Source organism: Chelonia mydas, chromosome 15 (assembly GCF_015237465.2).
Source record: "Chelonia mydas isolate rCheMyd1 chromosome 15, rCheMyd1.pri.v2, whole genome shotgun sequence".
In the NCBI taxonomy this organism is placed as follows: domain Eukaryota; kingdom Metazoa; phylum Chordata; order Testudines; family Cheloniidae; genus Chelonia; species Chelonia mydas.
In genome coordinates, this window is record NC_057856.1 from 16,451,652 (window position 1) to 16,470,940 (window position 19,289).

At 44.8% G+C, this 19,289-nt stretch overlaps 1 protein-coding gene across 7 annotated transcripts in view; it reads right to left on the reverse strand.

Moving 5' to 3' along the window:
* Window positions 1–265: 265 nt before the first annotated feature.
* The window catches only part of GNB1L (G protein subunit beta 1 like), a 57,260-nt gene continuing 38,236 nt past the window's right edge, over window positions 266–19,289 (reverse strand). For 4 of the 7 annotated variants that reach the window (XM_043529848.1, XM_043529846.1, XM_043529847.1 and 1 more), the window contains 3 exons: window positions 11,917–12,015; window positions 7,538–7,753; window positions 266–2,096 (listed from right to left, as the gene is read on the reverse strand). In XM_043529848.1, coding sequence (XP_043385783.1) covers window positions 1,788–2,096; window positions 7,538–7,753; window positions 11,917–12,015 — 624 coding nt within the window. In that variant the 3' untranslated portion in view covers window positions 266–1,787. The remainder of the gene's footprint in view (window positions 2,097–7,537; window positions 7,754–11,916; window positions 12,016–19,289) is intronic. The other 3 variants (XM_037878669.2, XM_043529849.1, XM_037878668.2) reach the window with 3 other exon arrangements.

A 19,289-nucleotide genomic window follows, 5' to 3' on the forward strand; every position in this document is an offset into this window, starting at 1 on the left:
CATCAGGGCTGCTGGCAGGTGGGGTGAGCTGATGAGGGGCTGCTGACGTATTACTGTGGCTCTTTGGCAATACACATAGCTAAACTGTGGCTCCTTCTCAGGCGCAGGTTGGCCACCCCTGGTCTAGATGTAATGAGTATCTGCAACTCCCAATGATTGGCTCAAAGACGCTCAGGATCAGGCCTCATCTGACTCGCACGTGCAGACTAAACCTCCACAGAGCTGAGTATCGAGGGAAAAATAACCAAAGAAGCGCAGGAACACATTTCAGTGTGTGACACCGCTTTAAACATTGTAGAGTTTTATTAGTAAAAGCCTTGTTGCAGTATGTTTTATGTTCTGTAATGGAAAGAACACTGGGGCTTGGCACTTGAGGAACATTTCCTGTACAGAAATGTTAGAAAGCACTTTTTCAACAAGATCATCCCTGCATGTACGGTACAGGTGCACAGCAGGCCCTGGTTTGATGTTTAGCTTTGGCACCAGCATTACACTAGTTTGGTTTTTGAAATGTAGTTCTGACGTCTTTTGATGCTGCTGTCCAATTCATTTCTGACCAGTTCCCCTTTGATGTCCAGCCCCATAAATTGGTAGGGACAAACATTTTCAAAAAAACATCCACAGAACAGCACTGGTATCCCCCAAATCCCCCTTTGCAGAACAGACTTTTTTTCTGACGCTAAATATTTCTGATGCCAAGAACCCCCTAGCATTTCTAAATTACTCTGTATTTACAGTCACACTGTTAATTGCTTTTATGGTGTAGATATAAGTGCACCTTACTGGCAAACCTTAATTAAGTGGTGAGATCTCCTGGCCTGCGAACAGACTGTTACTGCTCAAATATATTTGAAAAGGAGAATGCTAGCACTGTGCCTTGCCTCAAGCAAAACAATCAACTTTTGGAATGGATTTCAGCTTCCACGACCATGGAGATGACAAACTAAAGGGTATATTTTCAGGATAGTGCAGAAGGTTTTATCCATGCTATTCCCATTAATGTTAATGGGAGACGTGTAGCCAAATCCCTGCCTCACCATACTGGAAATTTACCCCCCAAATCTCCAAGGAGAAGGGCGCTAATTGGATTGCTCAGTTTAAATCCTTCTGCTAGTCAGTCTATGGAAAGGATTTAGCACTGGCTCTGAAAAAGGCTTTACATAGCTTTACAATGCAGTGCATGGAAAGATTCCTTTTTCTTTCTATGATTAATTGCAAGGCTTGAGGTGACAGGGGACATAATGAAATTCATAAATGCCAAAGGCCATCCCTAGTCACATTCTTGGCTGTTGGCTTACGCTAGAAACTGACAGAAGTGTGAACAAATCAAGGTTGGTCTGATAGCTTTTCAGTTATGGGGAAGAAAAAGTAACTGACATGAGAAACTTCTATGGATGGTTTAATGGGTTCAAGTTCACATAAAACTGATTCTTTGCACTTACGTACATTAAGGATCTCAATATGATTTGGAAACCAGTGTACTCTAGACCACACCATGCCTGAGTGACAGCACCTATCTCCATTTTACAGATGAGGAAACTGGCACAAAGAATCAAAACAATTTGCCAAAAGAAGCATGTGAGAGAGGATGCAACAGAATCCAACTCTGCTAGGCCTTTGCCTTAAATGCATGATTATCCGTTCTTCCCTTCCTAGCATTGGCTTTCCCTTCTACAACAAAACATCTTCTGTAGTGAACAGGTCCTTCTGGGGACTTGCACTCAAACTGCAGGTGGTTTAATACTTCCCCATCCCCAGATTTTAATCACACAACAATTTCTGGTTTATCAGTCCGGCTTTCTAGTTTCCAAAGGACAGTGCAGAGCACCTGAGGTTTGATTATAGATTGACCAGATACTAATGCGGTGGTCTTTGGAGCCAGCTGCCAGCAGTCTTTCACTTGGCCTACTGTGATCTGAGAAGGATACACAGTGGACAGTTGCTGTGTGGTAGTCCAGTATTGCCAAGGGCTTCAGTTTCTTCCAGCCAAAGATCCTGATACGATGATCCCACCCTGCTGTTGCCAGGATCTTCTTGTCCTGGCGGATGGCAACATCAGCAATCCCAGCATTGATGAGTTTGTGTGTTTTCTGAACCTGAGCGATAAAGTTAAAGTTATTTAAAGTGAGCGCAAGGTAACAAAATCTTTGTGAATTTAGAGGAAGCAACAAACACAAAGGTATCAATCTGCCTGTTAGTGGGTATCCCAACTTCTAAACCACACGTGGGGTGATGCAATAGTTAGGATAACAGTAGATAGAGACAGAAGACCACAAGAGTCTACCTTCAGCCTGGTCTCTTTAAAAAAAAAAAAAAAAAAAAAAAAAAAAAGGTGTCCGTTGTACACTTATTGCAATTTAAATGGTTTATACTTTGCCATCACTGAAAAATTGGTTTAAACGAGAATAGTCAGACTATACAGCTTTGCGCTCTCACTCTTGTTATTCTTAGAGATGGGCCTGAGCTGCAAAGTTTAGAGCCACAGCCTTGTTTCCAGATTTCAGGGGTATTCCTATGAAGGGTTTTGGGGCTCGTATTAAACTACCTGCTACTGGTTCCTACTGATGTGGTCCCCTGAACCACCAATAGGCTGTGATGGCACTCTACACAGTGCCCTGAGAAAGGAATGCTTCCAAGAATTAGGTCACAAGGTCAGTAAATCTATATTTCCAGAACTCATTCTCAGGAGATTTTTGATGCACCCCATAGTGAGAAGGGGATTATGAACTAGGCACTGATTTCAAACTTGGAAGCATTTTACTGCTGTTGTTAGAGGATTTTTTGGGCTCACACCTGTGAGGTGCACAACTTGGCTTTTGCAACAGTTGAGGGCAGCTAGCATCCCTAATGAGCTACTGAGCACTTTGCAGGATTGAGCCCTTAGGGGAAAAAAGAAGTGTTTCAGTTATGGAGGGGGTGTGCGAGTGCATAGAAAACAGACAAACTGAGTATCAAACTAATAACTATTGTATTATCACTTAGTGCAGATACTATCATTATTTAGGCAGTGTCAATATATAAGAAAGCTAGTACATTTCAGCACGTACACTGAAAAGAGGAAGAGACTTTGGGGGTATACTCTGACCACACAGTGTGCTCTAATTTTTATGTATATATATACACATATATATACACACACATACACACAAAGAACTCCCATTTATACTAGGGGATAACATATAAATTCCTCCATAAACTGAAGGGAGAACACACTCTTCGGGAAGTAACTCTCTTGTAAAAAACAAAATAAAACACACAGAGAACTGAACATAATTCAATTTATAGTTTACACAAACTTGTGGGTGGTAGCTGTTTTCCTAAGGGGAAAGTTGTACTGAAGTGCTCTTCAATGTGTATACTTTTCCTCTGCAAAAAGCATTCCATGATACATAATTGGTGCATTATATACAAAATGAGGTCAATTAAAAATCATATTAGTTCCCTAACAAGTCTACTAATGTAGTTAAAATCTAGATCAATCCCTTATTTAAATTATGAAAGAATATACGCAATCAAGCTGATGACACCCCAGCACCTTGCAGGATCAGATCCAAAACAAGTTCCAGTATTTTTAAACTCTCATAACTATCCAAGCACTAGTTTGTTGTTTATTTTTTTAAGCAGCACTCCAATACCTAAATTATATATATTAATGCAAATTCCTTAAGAGAATGGTTAATTCAAAACCTGGCATGTACTTTCTGCATCCACCACACAAAATAAGACAGGAGATGGAGATGTCCTGAAACAGAAAAGAATAAGGGTAGTAGACCCAAATGGAAGGAATACCGGAGGCAGGAAAGCAAAATTGGAAATGTTACTGAGGCCTGGTCTATGCTTAAATTTTGGCAGCATATCTACGTTGAGTAGCAGTTTGAAAAAACCTCACCACTTATTAACATGGTTTTGCCAGCAAAAGCCCTAGTGTAGATGCAGTTGTGCTGGCAAAAAGCCCTTTTGCTAGCATAATGACAGGCTTCCGAGTAGCAGCCGTGTTAGTCTGTATTCGCAAAAAGAAAAGGAGACTTGTGGCACCTTAGAGACTAACCAATTTATTTGAGCATAAGCTTTCGTGAGCTACAGCATCCGATGAAGTGAGCTGTAGCTCACGAAAGCTTATGCTCAAATAAATTGGTTAGTCTCTAAGGTGCCACAAGTCCTCCTTTTCTTTTTGCTAGCATAGTTTTTTAGTTCAGGGAATTGATATAAGCTCTTTTGCTGGTATAAGCGTCTTTCCACAGTGATCCTTTGTCAGTATATCTATACCGCTATAGCTATAGCTTCAAACCCTTTCTAGTACAGACAAGGCTTAAGGCCAGATCTACACTAGAACCTCTTTTATACTATACCAGCAAAGCACTTCTAAAAGTGCTTTATACTTGCAAAACTGCATTTCTGCTGGTATCGCTTATTTCAGCTCCCTGAGAGAAATAAACACTGCCCGGAAAAGTACCATTTTGCTGGTATAACTGTGTCTACACAAGAGGCTTTTGCTGGCACTTCTATGTCCGTCAGGGATCACACCTTCTCACACGCCTGACCAACGCAGCTATACCAGCAGCAGTCTGTGTTGGAGACCTGGCTTAAGTAACAGAGGTTGTGAAGCTGGGTCTAACCAAAGCTTACTTTTGAGAACTGCAGTAGTACTGTCAATAGAGATGGACGAGATCTGTCCAGAGAAGATAATTGGAATTACATGTCAACAGCAAGTTACAAGCTGACAATGAAGACTGTAATGGTAATGTTCTTTGGTTAAGGAATGGTAAGGAAGTAATAGTATCTGCTAGAGACCCACCAGAACAAGAGGAGAGCCAGGATAAAACTCCTGGACAAACATTCAGGGAATTAGTAACCCGACGCTGTGGTCAGGGGATTTGAGTGAGCCACCTTAAAAGCTCATGGGTAATGAATATAACCAAAAAACACATCAGAAAAATTTCCAAAGTAGAAAACCATTTCATGATCCAGAAAGAAAAGAATCAAACCAAAGGAGATCTGGATTCTATGCTTTCAGCCAATCATGGCCAAGGCTAGTCACATATCCTAACAACTATGGCCTGAGTCTTTGACCGGCCACTCCCTTTTCACTCAGGAGAGACTTTTTTTTTTTTTTTTTAAATAATCCACCTGTAAACATGTATTCCCTCAAGCCGTGCCCTTGTTCTAGCCATCTAGCCAAGAAGGCAGCAGGAACATTGAGCTTTTAAAGCCTAAAGAGACAAGAAAAACAAATTTTCTGATGATTTACATTGTGGTTTGTTGAATCTTCCTTTTCATTATATAACTAGAACAAGATGGAGTTTATGAGCAGTAAAGAGCTTTTGCAATTATTGAATGCCACAGCTCTGCTTTGCTGATTAATCACCCGCAAGAGCTGTTTATTGCCTTCTGTATTCCTCTGCCACAAACATTATCCCTTAATTATACTATCTCGTCCAAATCAGAAGCCTCATAACCAGCCCAGCCATTCACTAATACAGATGACTTCAGCAACTTACTGGTACCAGACAATATGCCAGCTTCCCTCCTGGGGATAAGCCTCGTAGTTAGTTAGCTTCATCGTCTTTTCACTGACACACTGGAACACTGCCACATAAAACAGCAGAGCAGTGCCATCATTGCATCATTATTTCTCCAAAGGCAGACAGCTATGCACCAAGTTTAGTTATTAAAACTTTTTAGAGTAAAAATAGTGTGCCACTGAGTGGCCTTCCAAATACTACCATTACCTCAGGTACCTGGAATGTCAGGAAAAATCCCCATCTGGTTTGTGTTATTAATGCAACAGTGGAAAAAAACTTAATCTGTGTCCTTGACTATTTCTAGCAGTCGTGTGGGAGACACATTTTATTTATTTTATTAGTGGATTCACACTATGCATGAAGTGAAAAATGTTATTTATGGCTTAATACTTTGCACTTAAATAGCACTTCATCCAAGGAAAACTACTGTCAGTTAAAGCTGCAATAACCAACTGTGTATCTATTGGGAATATAAGTTTGGAGCTACAACCCATTAAAAAAACCCCAAACCTGAAATACCATCAGGTGAACAACTTCAGAGTTTATTCACCCCTCAAATCACACCTGTAGTCTCCCATTAAGGTTAATTCATAACACATAACTGAGAGGATATTGTGAGGGAAACATCCCTTTCTTTCCTACTTGATTTATCACAGACTAATGTCAATAGGAAAATGCAGTGTAAGATAGCTATATTGAATAAAAACAAATTACTCCTCCGAGGATGAAATTCACTTCTCCCTCTACAGTGTGAGAACACAAAGCTGCAGGTAGGGCCGGCTCTATAGTTTTTGCAGCCCCAAGCAGTCAAAAAAACCTGCCGCCGCGGACAGCAAAAGGGAGAAGCTGCGGGCAGTGTTTCTGCGGCCGGTGGAACAGAGGGGCTGCCGCCGAACTCCTGCCGCGGCCGGCGGGACTGAGGGGCTGCTGCCAAATTGCCGCCGCCGTGGAAACACTGCCGCTCCAAGCCCCCACTTGGAACGCTGGTGCTCGGAGCCGGCCCTGGCTGCAGGAAACCCAGGAGCTTGAACAGCAGCTGCTCCTCCTCCTGGAGGCAGTATAAATGGAGATCCAGTGGCCCCTACACCAAAGGATCCCTGCAGACAGGTCTATTTGGAATTAGTGCAGAGCACCCCTCTGCTTCACACAGGAGTTGCAAGGGCCCCTCTCTATGACCCTTCCACTCATATGTTGTGAAGAGATACTCAGGCAATGTAGAACGCCTTGTGGGCTCATTTACACTTTCATAAATTTTATCCACAACCATCATCTGGCTACTTCTGTACTAGAATACCAGATCCTAGAATTTCCACCACTCAATCCCTTGGCACTGAAACAACTTTTACTCATGATGTCCAGATTAAGCCATGGTCAATGCCATTCACCGTCATTAGGCTCAACTGGTTTCTTAGGCCATATCTTAATAAAGGAGCCATCCTACGCAAGCGGAGTGTTCTAGTATCTAAACTGACATTAGTAACTTTTTTTCACATTTTAGGATGGAATTTTCAAAAGTGCTTAAATCCCATTGATTTTCAATATTAGTTGGGCAAGTAAATCACTTATTCTAGCCTTAATCTTTTATTTATAACTGTCTTAAAATGTTTCTCTTTCCTAAGGTAAAGGGAAAACTCTAGGCACTCAAGCAAAATCCTTATGAAAACAATTTTCGATTTACAATAATTTCATTTATTAAGTGCTCTGAGTATTGGACAATAATGTAATGATAAAGAAATGTATAAAAATAGTGACTTGCAGAATGGGAGGCCTATGTGTCGGTTGCTTAAACACAGCTTTGGTAAAACCAGAAACATGAAAGGTTTAAAAAAAAAATCCCTACCTTTCTTCAACGATAGCCTAACAGCATGGACAGCCTTCTCCTGCATTCTAACCAGTCTGTGATTAATTAGTTAGAGATCTGCAACAACTCCTCTTCATGACTAAATATTTTTTTAGTCTATCAAACTGTTAGTGCAAAGCGGGACAAATGACACAGAGGGGCTGATGATTCTGACCTTTAAGTTCTGCTGTTCATCGAGGCTCCAGACGGTAAGCACCTCCTCAGATGAGCCCGAGACCCCCTTCGTCTTTTCAAAGTCAAAGTCAAGGCTCATCACTGGCTCCTGGTGGCAAGCAAGTCGGCTTAATATTTTCCCCCCTGATAAATTCCACAGAATCACTGATCCATCCTCGTAGCCAGCCAGAAGAAAAGGACATGAACCAAAGTCAGGCTGTTCAGAAACAATAAAAAGTTTTATATCCCCCAGACAGGCTTTAGCCCAAGCACCCAGAAAAGTAACGAAAAAAACCTCATGTTGAAGTGAACAGCGTTAGAGCAGAGAGCTCCAGAAGGCTGCTACTAAAGGCAACCTCTGGTGCTCCGTACATGTTAATTCAGAACAATTACTGTTAAATCATGTCTGAAGTGTCCATCATTGTAGCACATAATTACTTCCCTCCCTGAAAATCTAAATAATTTTCCTCTTTACCACTTGATTCAAACATCATGACCCTCAAAATGTCAGAATCTCATAGTGAGATAGTTCATGGCATAAGCTTGAGTGGGGCTCTTCAGTAAATATTTACACATAGTAACCAAGTTATTACCAGGCTATAAGAACCAAATTCATTTTGTTCGCAGAAAGTTATTTACGAATTTAAGATACAATACCAAACGTACATTTTCAACATTTTACCAAGATGCATGCTCCATTTTCTCACAGAAGTGGGTTTTTATACCACTTTCCAATCTCACATAATCTCTTGGATTACTTTTGTCCATTTACCCCACTAATTAGATTCCACTTCCATTTTGCCAAGGTGAAACCACCCATGAGTCCTGCATACAGATAATTTCTCCAAATGCATTGCACTGTTTAAGACTCAACAGCTAAACCTCTATTTGAAAACCTCTTTGTTAGTTACCAAAGAGTTAACAGAGGTCTGAATCCCACTGTAACCAATTGAGAGATATTTTGATTAATGATGTCACAAGCCAAAGGGCATGGCACCCTGGGCAGACACCTAATTTATTTAAGCCTCTGAAATAACTCAAAGAAGGGAACGTTACTGGATTACATGTCACACTTAAGGAAAATATTCATCATTGCACTAGCCAAAAGGCTAATGACCCTGTAATCAGTAACTGGTCATGTGAGCTAGGATGCAAATCCCTAATGAAAAGCAACTGAAAAACAAGCGTGTGTAAATGCCAACTATGTCTTTAATAGGAGAAAAGCTACCAGAATAGGCCCAAGTTTAACACCAGCATGTATAGGGATGTCTTGTCCCAGTAATGCCAGTGCTAGCATATTTTATTATTTTCAAACACCTCTCTGTTGATCCTATGTGCCTACTGTGTTTGGTGTTTGATTTTAAAATAAAATTCTAAGAAGTTTCCAGAGAATGAATTATCACCTACTGTTCTGTGTCACTATATGGGCTCGCTCTCGAATCACCGGAGACTCACTAGCAGGACACAAATCTGTACTGGCCAAATCTTCACCGTCTCTCTTAATTTTCCAGACTACTCTCACACTAGTTATTAAACCATTCATTTTAGGAGTAGCTAAACTAACAAATAATGGGTGGTCCTGCTAATAAGAGCTCTCCTTGATAAGCGAAGGGAAAGAAAGTGGCCTTTCATGAATGCTAGCAGTTAGAGCCCTGATCCTTTCTTCATAGCCCCAAGATATATGTTCTTTCAATTTAAGGAAGCACTCAGTGTGGGAAGGAATCCTGAAGTAAATATCAGGGCTGGCAAAACCACAGAACTGGACTGAAAGTGGCCTGTAAAAACAAGAAAACAAAGCAAAATCCCCTGCACCTATCTTATGAAGGGGCAGTGCCCAGGCATGTGTGTGTGATCTCCCTAGCTGACCTTGGTTCCAAATGAAGGCTGGGATCCTGTGGATGCCACATCCTTTAAATGACAGAGTCCTCTTTCTTCTGCAAAGGCCAGGCTTGGCTCGTTCTCTGGTTGGAACTGTCCTCTATGAGCAGCTCATACAATGAATGACCACCAGCACGTGACTCTTCAAGAGCAATTATCTCCAAGATGTAGATAACTTTCACTAGTCAATAAAGCAAGATATCTATGGGCCAGCTTGTCAGGTCCTTTTGTCTTTTTCATAATTTAATGGGCAAATATTTACAGGTGCTCATCACCCTGCAGTTCCCACTGAGAATACTAGGAACTGCTGGGTGCTGAGCATTTGAGGAAAATTTGGCTCCAACTTTTTGGTTTGTGAAAATAACCACTATGAACTGACTATAGCCAAAACTGGTCTCATTTAAAAATAAATAAAGTTTTGCATGAAGAGGAGAATGTTTGTACAGGGTAATACAAATTACATGAAGTTTCATATTTGAACAAGTACACATGCTTGTATATGTGCAAAGTTATGATATAGTTATTGAAATCAGCTGGATTTCTAGGTTTGATCCCTTACTTACAAAGCAATAAATCACAATAACCTATTTGCTTCAGTAATGGGCCTCATTAAAGAAAAATCTTCAGCTTTCATCTTCTGGTTTTAGGGGAAACTATTTTTTTTTTAATAAGTAAGTTATATTTTTCCTCTTAAGCAGAACATTTTGTTGTTTTTGCATTTGGATAATTGTCAAGGAAGGAAGAAAAGGTGATCCGCTGTCAACTCGGCAGGAATAATTGCTATAGTTTATATAAAGCAATAACTCTGCATTTCCAGTTTCTACATGTATTATTCTTGTTCAATTTTTTTTGTTTGTCCCATTACGCAAGATGGTGCCTTTCCCAGGGAGTGCAAAAAATAAATTTAAGGGAGGACATCCTCACTCTTGCAAATCCTACCACACCCAGTTAGTAATGTCTGGAAGGTGTGAAGCGCAACAGACAATCACTGTGTATCATTTGCATTGATGAATATGCTCCTTTGTGAGGGAAAAAATACTGGTCTCAATCATGGATCAATATTTATAAATAGAGATTTAGTAAAATGATATCTTAATTTTTACTCTGCCCTCGACATGGCAAAATATGCTGATGCCTGCTCTTTAATTGCTTAGGGAGAAGCCAATGTCTCTTAAACCACAAGTCTAACCTAAGCCTCAATTTCCTCCCACTCTGCAGCTCAGTGTCTAAGTAAAGCTGTTCCCAGTAGGAGTATTATTTCACTGATTCACAGAACATTTCTGAACTAGCATGCAGGAGGATAGGACACATGGAACGGTGTTCATTTAGTCTATGGTTTTACTGTAGAGGTTCACAATGAGATAACCCATCAGGACGCTTCTAATGAAAGCGCAAAACTGAAGGAGAAGTATTTTCACTATCAAAAATAATAATTATAAGAATTAGAGTATCTTCCATCCCAGGACTTCCAATAGTTCTACAAACATTAATGAATTAAACCTACACTCTCTCAAACGCTGAGCTGAGCATTTATTAGACCTTTTAAATCTTACTTGGCTTAATAAAAATGCAGTAGTACCATTTTAATTTATTTCTGATTGTACATGAATCCTTAGGGTTAGATCTACGGGCCCATATTCATTTGGCTGAAGTCCGTAGCAAAACTCCTTTTTGATTTCAAGGGAAGCAGGATGGGGCCCTAGCTCACTAAAGCCCCATTCCCACATCTGCTTCATAAGGCGTCTTCTTCCATGCAAGTCAATGGGAATTTTGAGTGTGGAGCAATGGTAGGATCTGGTTGCAAGCATTTGATCATTTGTAAATAATTCCCAGTGATGTAGCACTAACAAACACTGGGAGGGAATGTGGTCTAAGTGGTTAAAGTAGGGAACTGTGAATCAGGATTTCTATTCCCACTGCAGCCACCACTACACTGTGAGATTTGGGGCAAATCACTTAAACTTTCTTTTCCTCAGCTGGGGTACGATAACTACCTTATAAATACAAAGACTTTTAAAAATAATTGTTTTATTTCTATTTTTCATCCAACGTAAATACAAGGCATAAACACTTTGTTCATATGCCATGTCTAGAATAAAAAATGTTCAATAACCTATTTTCTTACTGGATACGTGCAACCTATCTATTTTTTAAACACCCAAATCACTTCTCATCACCCTTTTTTATAATGAGAGACCATATCAAAAGCCTGGTGTCTACTACGCTCATTTTCTTCTTGATTGAGGCAAAAATCTTGCTTCTATTCTAAGGTTGCAAAGCCTCCAGTAAGCATTTGCAAGTCACGTACCTTCCATTAAGGCTTGGCTAACTCAGAAAGTTTCACTAGGGATGTTCACAAGTATCTGCCTCCCCCTCCCCGCTCCCTTTATTACTTGATTGTTTGACAATAAATCAAAACCTGAGTGAAGAATGATTTATGTGCTCCATATAATATGAAGCACAGGGAAAACATTTCAGAATTGGCAGGCCTGGTTACCTTACCTGCCATAGCTTCAGACACATGGCCATGCCTGGTTTGGCATCCGCCTCTGGCTTCAAGGTACAGACTGACGTCTTGGATGGCAGCTCCAAAACCTGAACCTGACATTAGGGAAGCAAGTTTATTTGGTCAGGCTCCAGGTCACAATTTTGCTGTACAAACATGACCCTTATAAAGTGATTAAGGCTGGGTGTAAGCTCTTTGATTTTTTAAAATACACTCTCTAGGGGGAATTTGGGAAGGAGTCTTAAATCTAAGCAGGACCTAAGTTGCTTTTGGAAGCCTGATAGCTGTAGAATCATTATCTAGACAGACACATTGTTTTATAAGAGAATGAAACAAAGTTGTTGGGATATAACAGAACTTCCTCTTCCACTTTCTGCTATTTCCTCCTTATTTTGCAATCATCTCCAATACAACTGGATGTTAATGCAGGCTGATTTTATTTTTAAAAATCTTCCCTTTTCTCCCCTTGTTTCCTTTTCCTATATTTCTGTTGTTAAACGTGTCTGTTACATTCACTAGTGGATGCTTGTATTACCTCATCCTCATCCCTTACATTATGGCTACATGATGGTCATGTATCGGGGTACATCATCATACTGATTTCACATAGTTTTTTCCTCTGGCTGAGTCTACACTGGCAAAATTCAGATCCATAATTCTCCACTGGTGCAAGCTGTAGCACTGACAGGACACAGGAATTTTTATGACCGTATAGCTTGACCCTATTTTGAATAGGGTCGAACACCACTGCGTTAAATATTTGTCCTTTGTCTACACAACAGCATCCACCATTGCTCGCACTGATGGTAGTGAATTAGGGGTCTGACTTCCTAGTGTGGCAAGGTCATTATGGGGCAAATCTTAGCCCTTCCTGCATGGGTACAGAAGATGCTATCTGCAATGAACTAGTGCAGTTCCACTGCAGTGCTGTGGGAAAGGCAGTGCTGTAAAATCTGGGGAGTCTAGCTGTGCAATATGACTTGGGATGCATGTTGGGGCAATAGGAAAAGCCAGTTACCTTTTCTGTAAGTGGTGTACTTCGAGATCTGTTGCTTACGTCCATTCCATATTAGGTGTGTGTGCTCATCACACGCACCTGTACTGGAAGTTTTTCCCTTAGCATATTCATAGGGGACCAGCTCTGGCACCCTCTGGAGTGGCGTCTGCATGGAATGGACATGAGCAACACATCTCAAAGAACCCCAGTTACAGAAAAGGTAACTGTCTTTTCTTCTTTGAGTGCTTGCTCATGTCCATTTCATATTACGTGACTCCAAAGCAGTACCCCTGGAGGTGGGTAGGAGTTCACGGACGTCTCGATTAGAACACTACTCTGCCGATCCCAATGTCATCTCTGGCCTGCTGAGTGATGGCATAATGCGCCGTGAACGCGTGGGCAGAGGACCACGTTGCGGCTCTACAGATGTCCTGGATAGGGGTGTGCACCAGGAAAGAAGCCAAAGATGCCTATGTTCTCGTCGAGTGAACTCTGACAATCGGTGGCGGCGGAACCCCTGCCAGGTCTCAACAGGTCCTTATGCATGAGGTGATCCAAATGGAAATCCTCTGTGAGGACACCGGAAGGCCCTTCATCCTATCTGCTGTAGCGATGAAGAGCTGAGATGATTTATGGAAAGGCTTGGTACGTTCTAAATAAAAATCCAGGGCCCTTTGGATGTCTAGCATGTGAAGACGCCTCTCTTCACTGGTCTTGTGTGGTTTGGGACAGAACACCAGGAGGAAGATGTCCTGGTTCATATGGAAGGTGGATACCATCTTTGGTAGGAAGGCTGGGTGGGGCTGCAGCTGAATCTTGTCTTTGTAGAAGATGGTGTACAGCAGTTCTGAGGTCAAGACTTTAATTTCAGAGACCCGTCTCGCCGACATCACCACCACCACCAGGAACACAACCTTCCATGACAGGTGGGAAAAACAGCAGGAACCCAGCGGCTCAAAGGGCGTGACAGTGAGCCTAGAGAGGACCAAGTTAAGATCCCACTGTGGGACAGGAGCCCGCACCTGCGGGAAGAGTCTCTTGAGCCCTTTCAAGAATCTGACCATCATGTCATGGGAAAACACCATCTGTCCTTGGATTGGCAGGCGAAAAGTGGAGATGGCCACGAGATGCACTCTAATGGAAGAGTGTGCCAGGCCCTGTTCCTCAAATGGAGCAGGTAGTCCAGGACAGCCTGTATGGAAGAATGCGAGAGAGAGAGATGCCACACTCGGATGCCCAGCAGGAAAGCCTTGTCCATTTGGCCACATAAGTCAGTCTGGTTGAGGGCTTCCTATTCTCTAGGAAGACCTGCTGGACTCCTTCCAAACAGGTCCGTTCCTCCGGGTTCAGCCATACAACATCCAGGCCGAGAGGTGGAGGGACTCTAGGTTGGGGTGTGGGAGCCAACCGTGGTCCTGTGACAGCAGGTTCGGGCAGTTGGGCAGGGGACAGGGTGGGCTGCTAACAAGATCATGAGCATGCCAAACCAGTGTTGGCGAGGCCATGCCGGGTCAACCATGACACCCTGCGCTTTGTCTCGCTTGATCTTTGCCAGGACGCTGCCAATGAGTGGAATCGGCGGCAATGCATACATCAGGTTCCCTGACCAGGACAGGAGGAAGGCATTGGAGAGGGAGCCCTTGCACAGACCTTGCCGAGAGCAGAACTGGTGGTATTTCCTGTTGTCTGGTAGTGAACAGGTCCACAGGGAGTTCCCCACCTTTGGGGGATCATGCAGCCTACCTCTGGATAGAGCGACCACTCATGGTGAGAGGAGAAGTCCCTGATGAGCTGGTCTGTCAGCGTATTCCTGACACCAGGTGGATTTCGTGGCTGATACAGAAGTCCCATAGACAGAGCGCCTCCTGACAGAGACCGACGAGCGCGCTCCCCCTTGCCTGTTGATGTAGGACATCGAGGCTGTGTTGTCAGTCAGGACTCATACCACCTTGCCTGATAGGTGGGGCAGGAAGACTCCACATGCCAGCCGGACTGCTGGGAGCTCTTTGATGTTTATTTGTAACCGCGCCTCCTCCAGGGACCACATCCCCTGTGTCTGTAGGTTGCCGAGATGTGCCCCACAGCCGAGGTCAGAGGTGTACAACACCAACTCGATGGAGTGAGGGGGCTTGTCAAACACAACCCCCTCCAGGACTGTCCTGCGGTCGGTCCACCGTTGCAGCGAGGTAAGTATTGCCTGGGGAATGGTAATGATCTTTTCCAGGGGGTCCCAGGACTGGGAATAGGCCGTTCCCAGCCATTGTTGCAGGGGCCGCATCCGGAGCCTGGCATGATGGACCACCTAAGTGCACGCTGCCATGTGACCCAGCAGGCGCAGACAGACCCTGGCTGAGGTCAAAGGGAATGCGGAGACTTCCGTGATGAGGTTCGTCAATGCATGGAACCTTTCTAGTGGCAGGAACGCTCTGGCGCAGGTAGAGTCGAGGACCGCACCGATGAATTCTATCCTCTGCACTGGCACGAACGTCGACTTTTTGTTGTTCACCAGTAGGCCCAGAGAGTGGCACTTGGCTTGAAGCACCGCAACATCCCTTCGGACTTGAGACTTGGAGCTGCCCTTGATGAGCCAGTCGTCGAGGTACAGGTAGATCTGGATACCTCGGTGCATGAAGTAAGCTGCTACCACTGACATGTACTTGGTAAACACTCTCGGTGCTGTTGCCAGGCCGAACGGAAGGACTGCAAACTGGTAGTGCTGGGGCCCCATTGTAAACTGGAGGAAGAGTCTGTGCCCTTGAAAGATCGCTATGTGGAAGTATGTGTCCTCCAAGTCAAGGGTGGAATACCCGCCTCCCGGATCCAGGGAGGGGATAATAGAAGCCAGGGAAACATGCAGAACTTTAACTTTAGGTACCTGTTGAGGTCTCGCAGGTCCAGGATGGGCCATAGACCGCCCTTGACCTTTGGGCTTAAAAAGTACTGGGAATAAAACCCCTTGTTCCTGTACTCAGAGGAACTTCCTCCACCGCACCCACCTGTAGCAACCCCTTTACCTCCTGCGTGAGGAGACTCTCATGAGAGGGATCCCTGAAGAGGGATGGGAAAGGTGGGCGGGAAGGGGGGTAGAAACAAACTGTAGGGTATAACCCTGCTCCACCAAGCTGAGGACCCATTGGTCCAAGGTTATAGCGGTCCAAGCAGGGAGGAAAGGGGAAAGGTGGTTGGCAAACACTGGGACAGATGGATCCAAGGAATAGTCTGGTAGGTCGCTCTTGGACACACCCTCAAAATGACTGTTTAGCCCCTTGCTTGGCACAGGTCGAGCCCGACGGGGCAGAGGATGGAGTTGGGTGGCCCGGATGGCGCTTGGCACATTTGTGGGGCTGGTCCTGCCGAGGCTGGCTCCCCTGGCCTTGAGGCTATTGCAATTTGAACCTCTTACACGCCGGGGCTGGGATGTAGAGACCCAGGGCTTTAGAGTGGTGCGGGAGTCCTTGAGGCCAGGAAACTTGCTGTCCATTTGCTCCTCAAATAGGGCCCAGCTGTCAAAGGGCAGATCCTCCATTGACTGCTGAGTCTCAGAGAACAACCCAGAGAGGAGCAGCCAGGAGGCTCATCGGATGGAGATAGTGGAAGCCATGCTGCCTGGAGGGCTGCCCTGGCCACAGTCGTGCCCTCATTGAGGATTGCTCGGAACTCCTTCTTGGAAGCCTCAGGGAGTGACCCTTTGAACTTGACCATGGCTTGCCAAATATTAATGTCATATCAGCCAAGGAGGGCTTGGTGGTTTGCCACTCTCAGCCGAAGGCTAGAAGATGAATAAATCTTACGCTCAAAGAGATCCAGCCTCCTCGAATCTTTATTTTTGGGGGTGGCCCCGGGTTGTCCCTGCCTCTCCTTGTGGTTAACAGCTTCTACCACAAGGGAATTGGGGGCAGGGTGGGAATATAAGTGCCCCTTGGTTGGCACAAAGTACTTGTGTTTGGCCCTTTTAGAGACGGGACCAGGGAAGAGGGGGTCTGCCACAGGGCATTAGTGATTTTGGAAACCCCTTCATGAAGGGGTAGAGCCACCCTGGCAGGAGCAGAGAGATCAAACAAGAAGTCAGAGGGCTCTTCCAGTTCCCCTGCCTGAAGCCCCAGATTGGACGTGACCCTTTTCAAAAGTTCCTCGTGCAGTTTGGTGTTATCTTGAGGAACTGGGTGAGGGGGCCCTGTGATAGCCTCGTCTCGCGACGACGAGGCTAATGCCGGTGCCGCAGGTACCTCTACTTCCATTGATGGTCCAGCAGATTGCTCCCCTTGGTCCTCCTGGACCTGTGGGGTCTTACCCAATGAAGCCTCGAGCACCAGAGGGGGATGGGATACTGAGGCTGCTGGCCCCTCTGAGGCTCCCGACACCAACCGGGAGGCCTGGGTGAACCCTTAAGGGTTCCACGGGTACCATGGGACAGGTTTCGGTGCTGAAGATGTAGGCGGCACCTCAGGTACCTGGGCTTGTCCCGCAGTCAGGGAGCCTTGCTCCGTGCCAGAGGTATAAACGGAGCAGTCAGTACTGGGCGACCAGGATCGAGTGGAGCGGTGGCTCTTGACCAACTGGTGCTGGTCTCTGCATCCCGAAGCTGACCTATCCAAGCGATATGCGTGTCTTGGTCAGGATCTCGGGACCGGTGGCGCTCAGCGGATCTGCATCTGAGACATGGCAATCCACACCTCACGCTACTCGACCGGTACCGGGACGTCCAACAGGACTGGGAGCTAATATGGGCCGGTTGTCAGGAGGATCTTCCCAAATAGGGCGACCTACTGCTAGGAGACAGGCAATGATGGCCCAGCGATCTGTGATCTCTAATCCTCAGTTGGTCCTGTGATCAGTACCAGACCCTTGGAGAGAATCAGGGCCGGCCTGGACGTTCTTGCTGGGTTGCTCATGCCTCAGAGGGTCTGTGCCAATCTACCGAAGAGGTACGCCTCGAGTCCCTCGATTGGTGTCCCCAGTGCGGCGACTGAAGAGAGCTCCACTGAGCTTGCCTCTCTAGTCCTGAGGCACGACGGTTTCGGGTGGGCGAGTGATGGCAGGACATCTCTCCTGATGGGGAATGGTGCCACTGAGGCTGGGGCACATGGAGAGGTTCAAGCGCAGGTTTTCTCTGAGACTGGGGTATTGCTGGAGCCAGTGTGAGTGGCACTGGGAGCATCAGGATCTCCTGAGCTGCTTGAAGGGCTTCTGGCGTTGACGGCACCTGAAGCTGGCTCGGGCCTGCACTGCTATCTGGAGTCACAGGTGCAGTGAGGGATGGGCCCCAGCTCAAGTCGAGCAGTGCAACCCAACTTTCTGAGGGGGATATTGAGGTGTTCGGCACAGGTTGTGGCTCGCCCCCAGCCCTCTCCTTTCCCTTACGGGAGGTAGGAGATCTTCCCCTCAGTCTTCCTCAGCTTCTTGACTGGCGCCGTGGAGGAGGACAGGTGCTGGCTCGTGGATGGTGCTGGCGGAGCACCGTACATGGAGGCTGCCATGCTCGGTGCGGCATTGGACCATTGCTCCAGTGCTGGAGAGAGTGCCAATTCCCGTAGTCATGCTTTCAGACAGATATCGCGCTCCTTCTTCATCCTCTGGAGGCAACTGAAGCCCTGAGGCTGCAAGGGAAGACAATAGTGGCAGAGGATACTGCTGCTCTGAGTCTTGGGACAAGAGGAGGATTTCTTCCTTCAACACAGCTGCTCAGTCTGGAGACAGGATTTGGGGCTATTTGATTCTAACACACTATTGTTATTTGTATTGTTTGGGTAAATAACACAGAGGATTTAAAATTTGAATACAACTTTAATTATTAAAAAAAGGTTTAAATCTGCATTTAAATGGCTATTTCAAGAAAGCCTTAACCAAGCACTCTTTTCAATCTGTTTTACAATCAATATTTTTAAGTTTATAAACACACACAGCAAAGCCTTAAACAGCTATGAATTTAAGCAGAAGAAAATTAACAACCCTATTTCAGTATATTTGATAATCGACAGAAGTACTGTTCTCCTTCTGTGATATCACAAAAGTTGAAAGCAGCCAAATCACGTTTTTGGGTAAAACTAAATTAATAAAAATACAATCACCCAAGAAACGCACAGAACATTAAAAGCAAGACTCCAATTTCTTGTTACCTTTGGAGATATTTATGTTAATGCTTGTGCCATAATATATATACTCCTGGGGGAATTCTGCACCAGTGCACGTGCGCAGAATTCATGCCCCCTGCAGATTTCTTTGCTTCCCCACAGAAAAATGACTTTCTGACAGGAAAGCAAAGGGAAGTTGCAAAAGCAGTCACACAGCACTCCCTAGCATTGCAGCTACATCGTTTCAGGCACTCAGAGCAGCCGGCAGAAAGGTAAATCACCATGGGACTGGGGACACTCC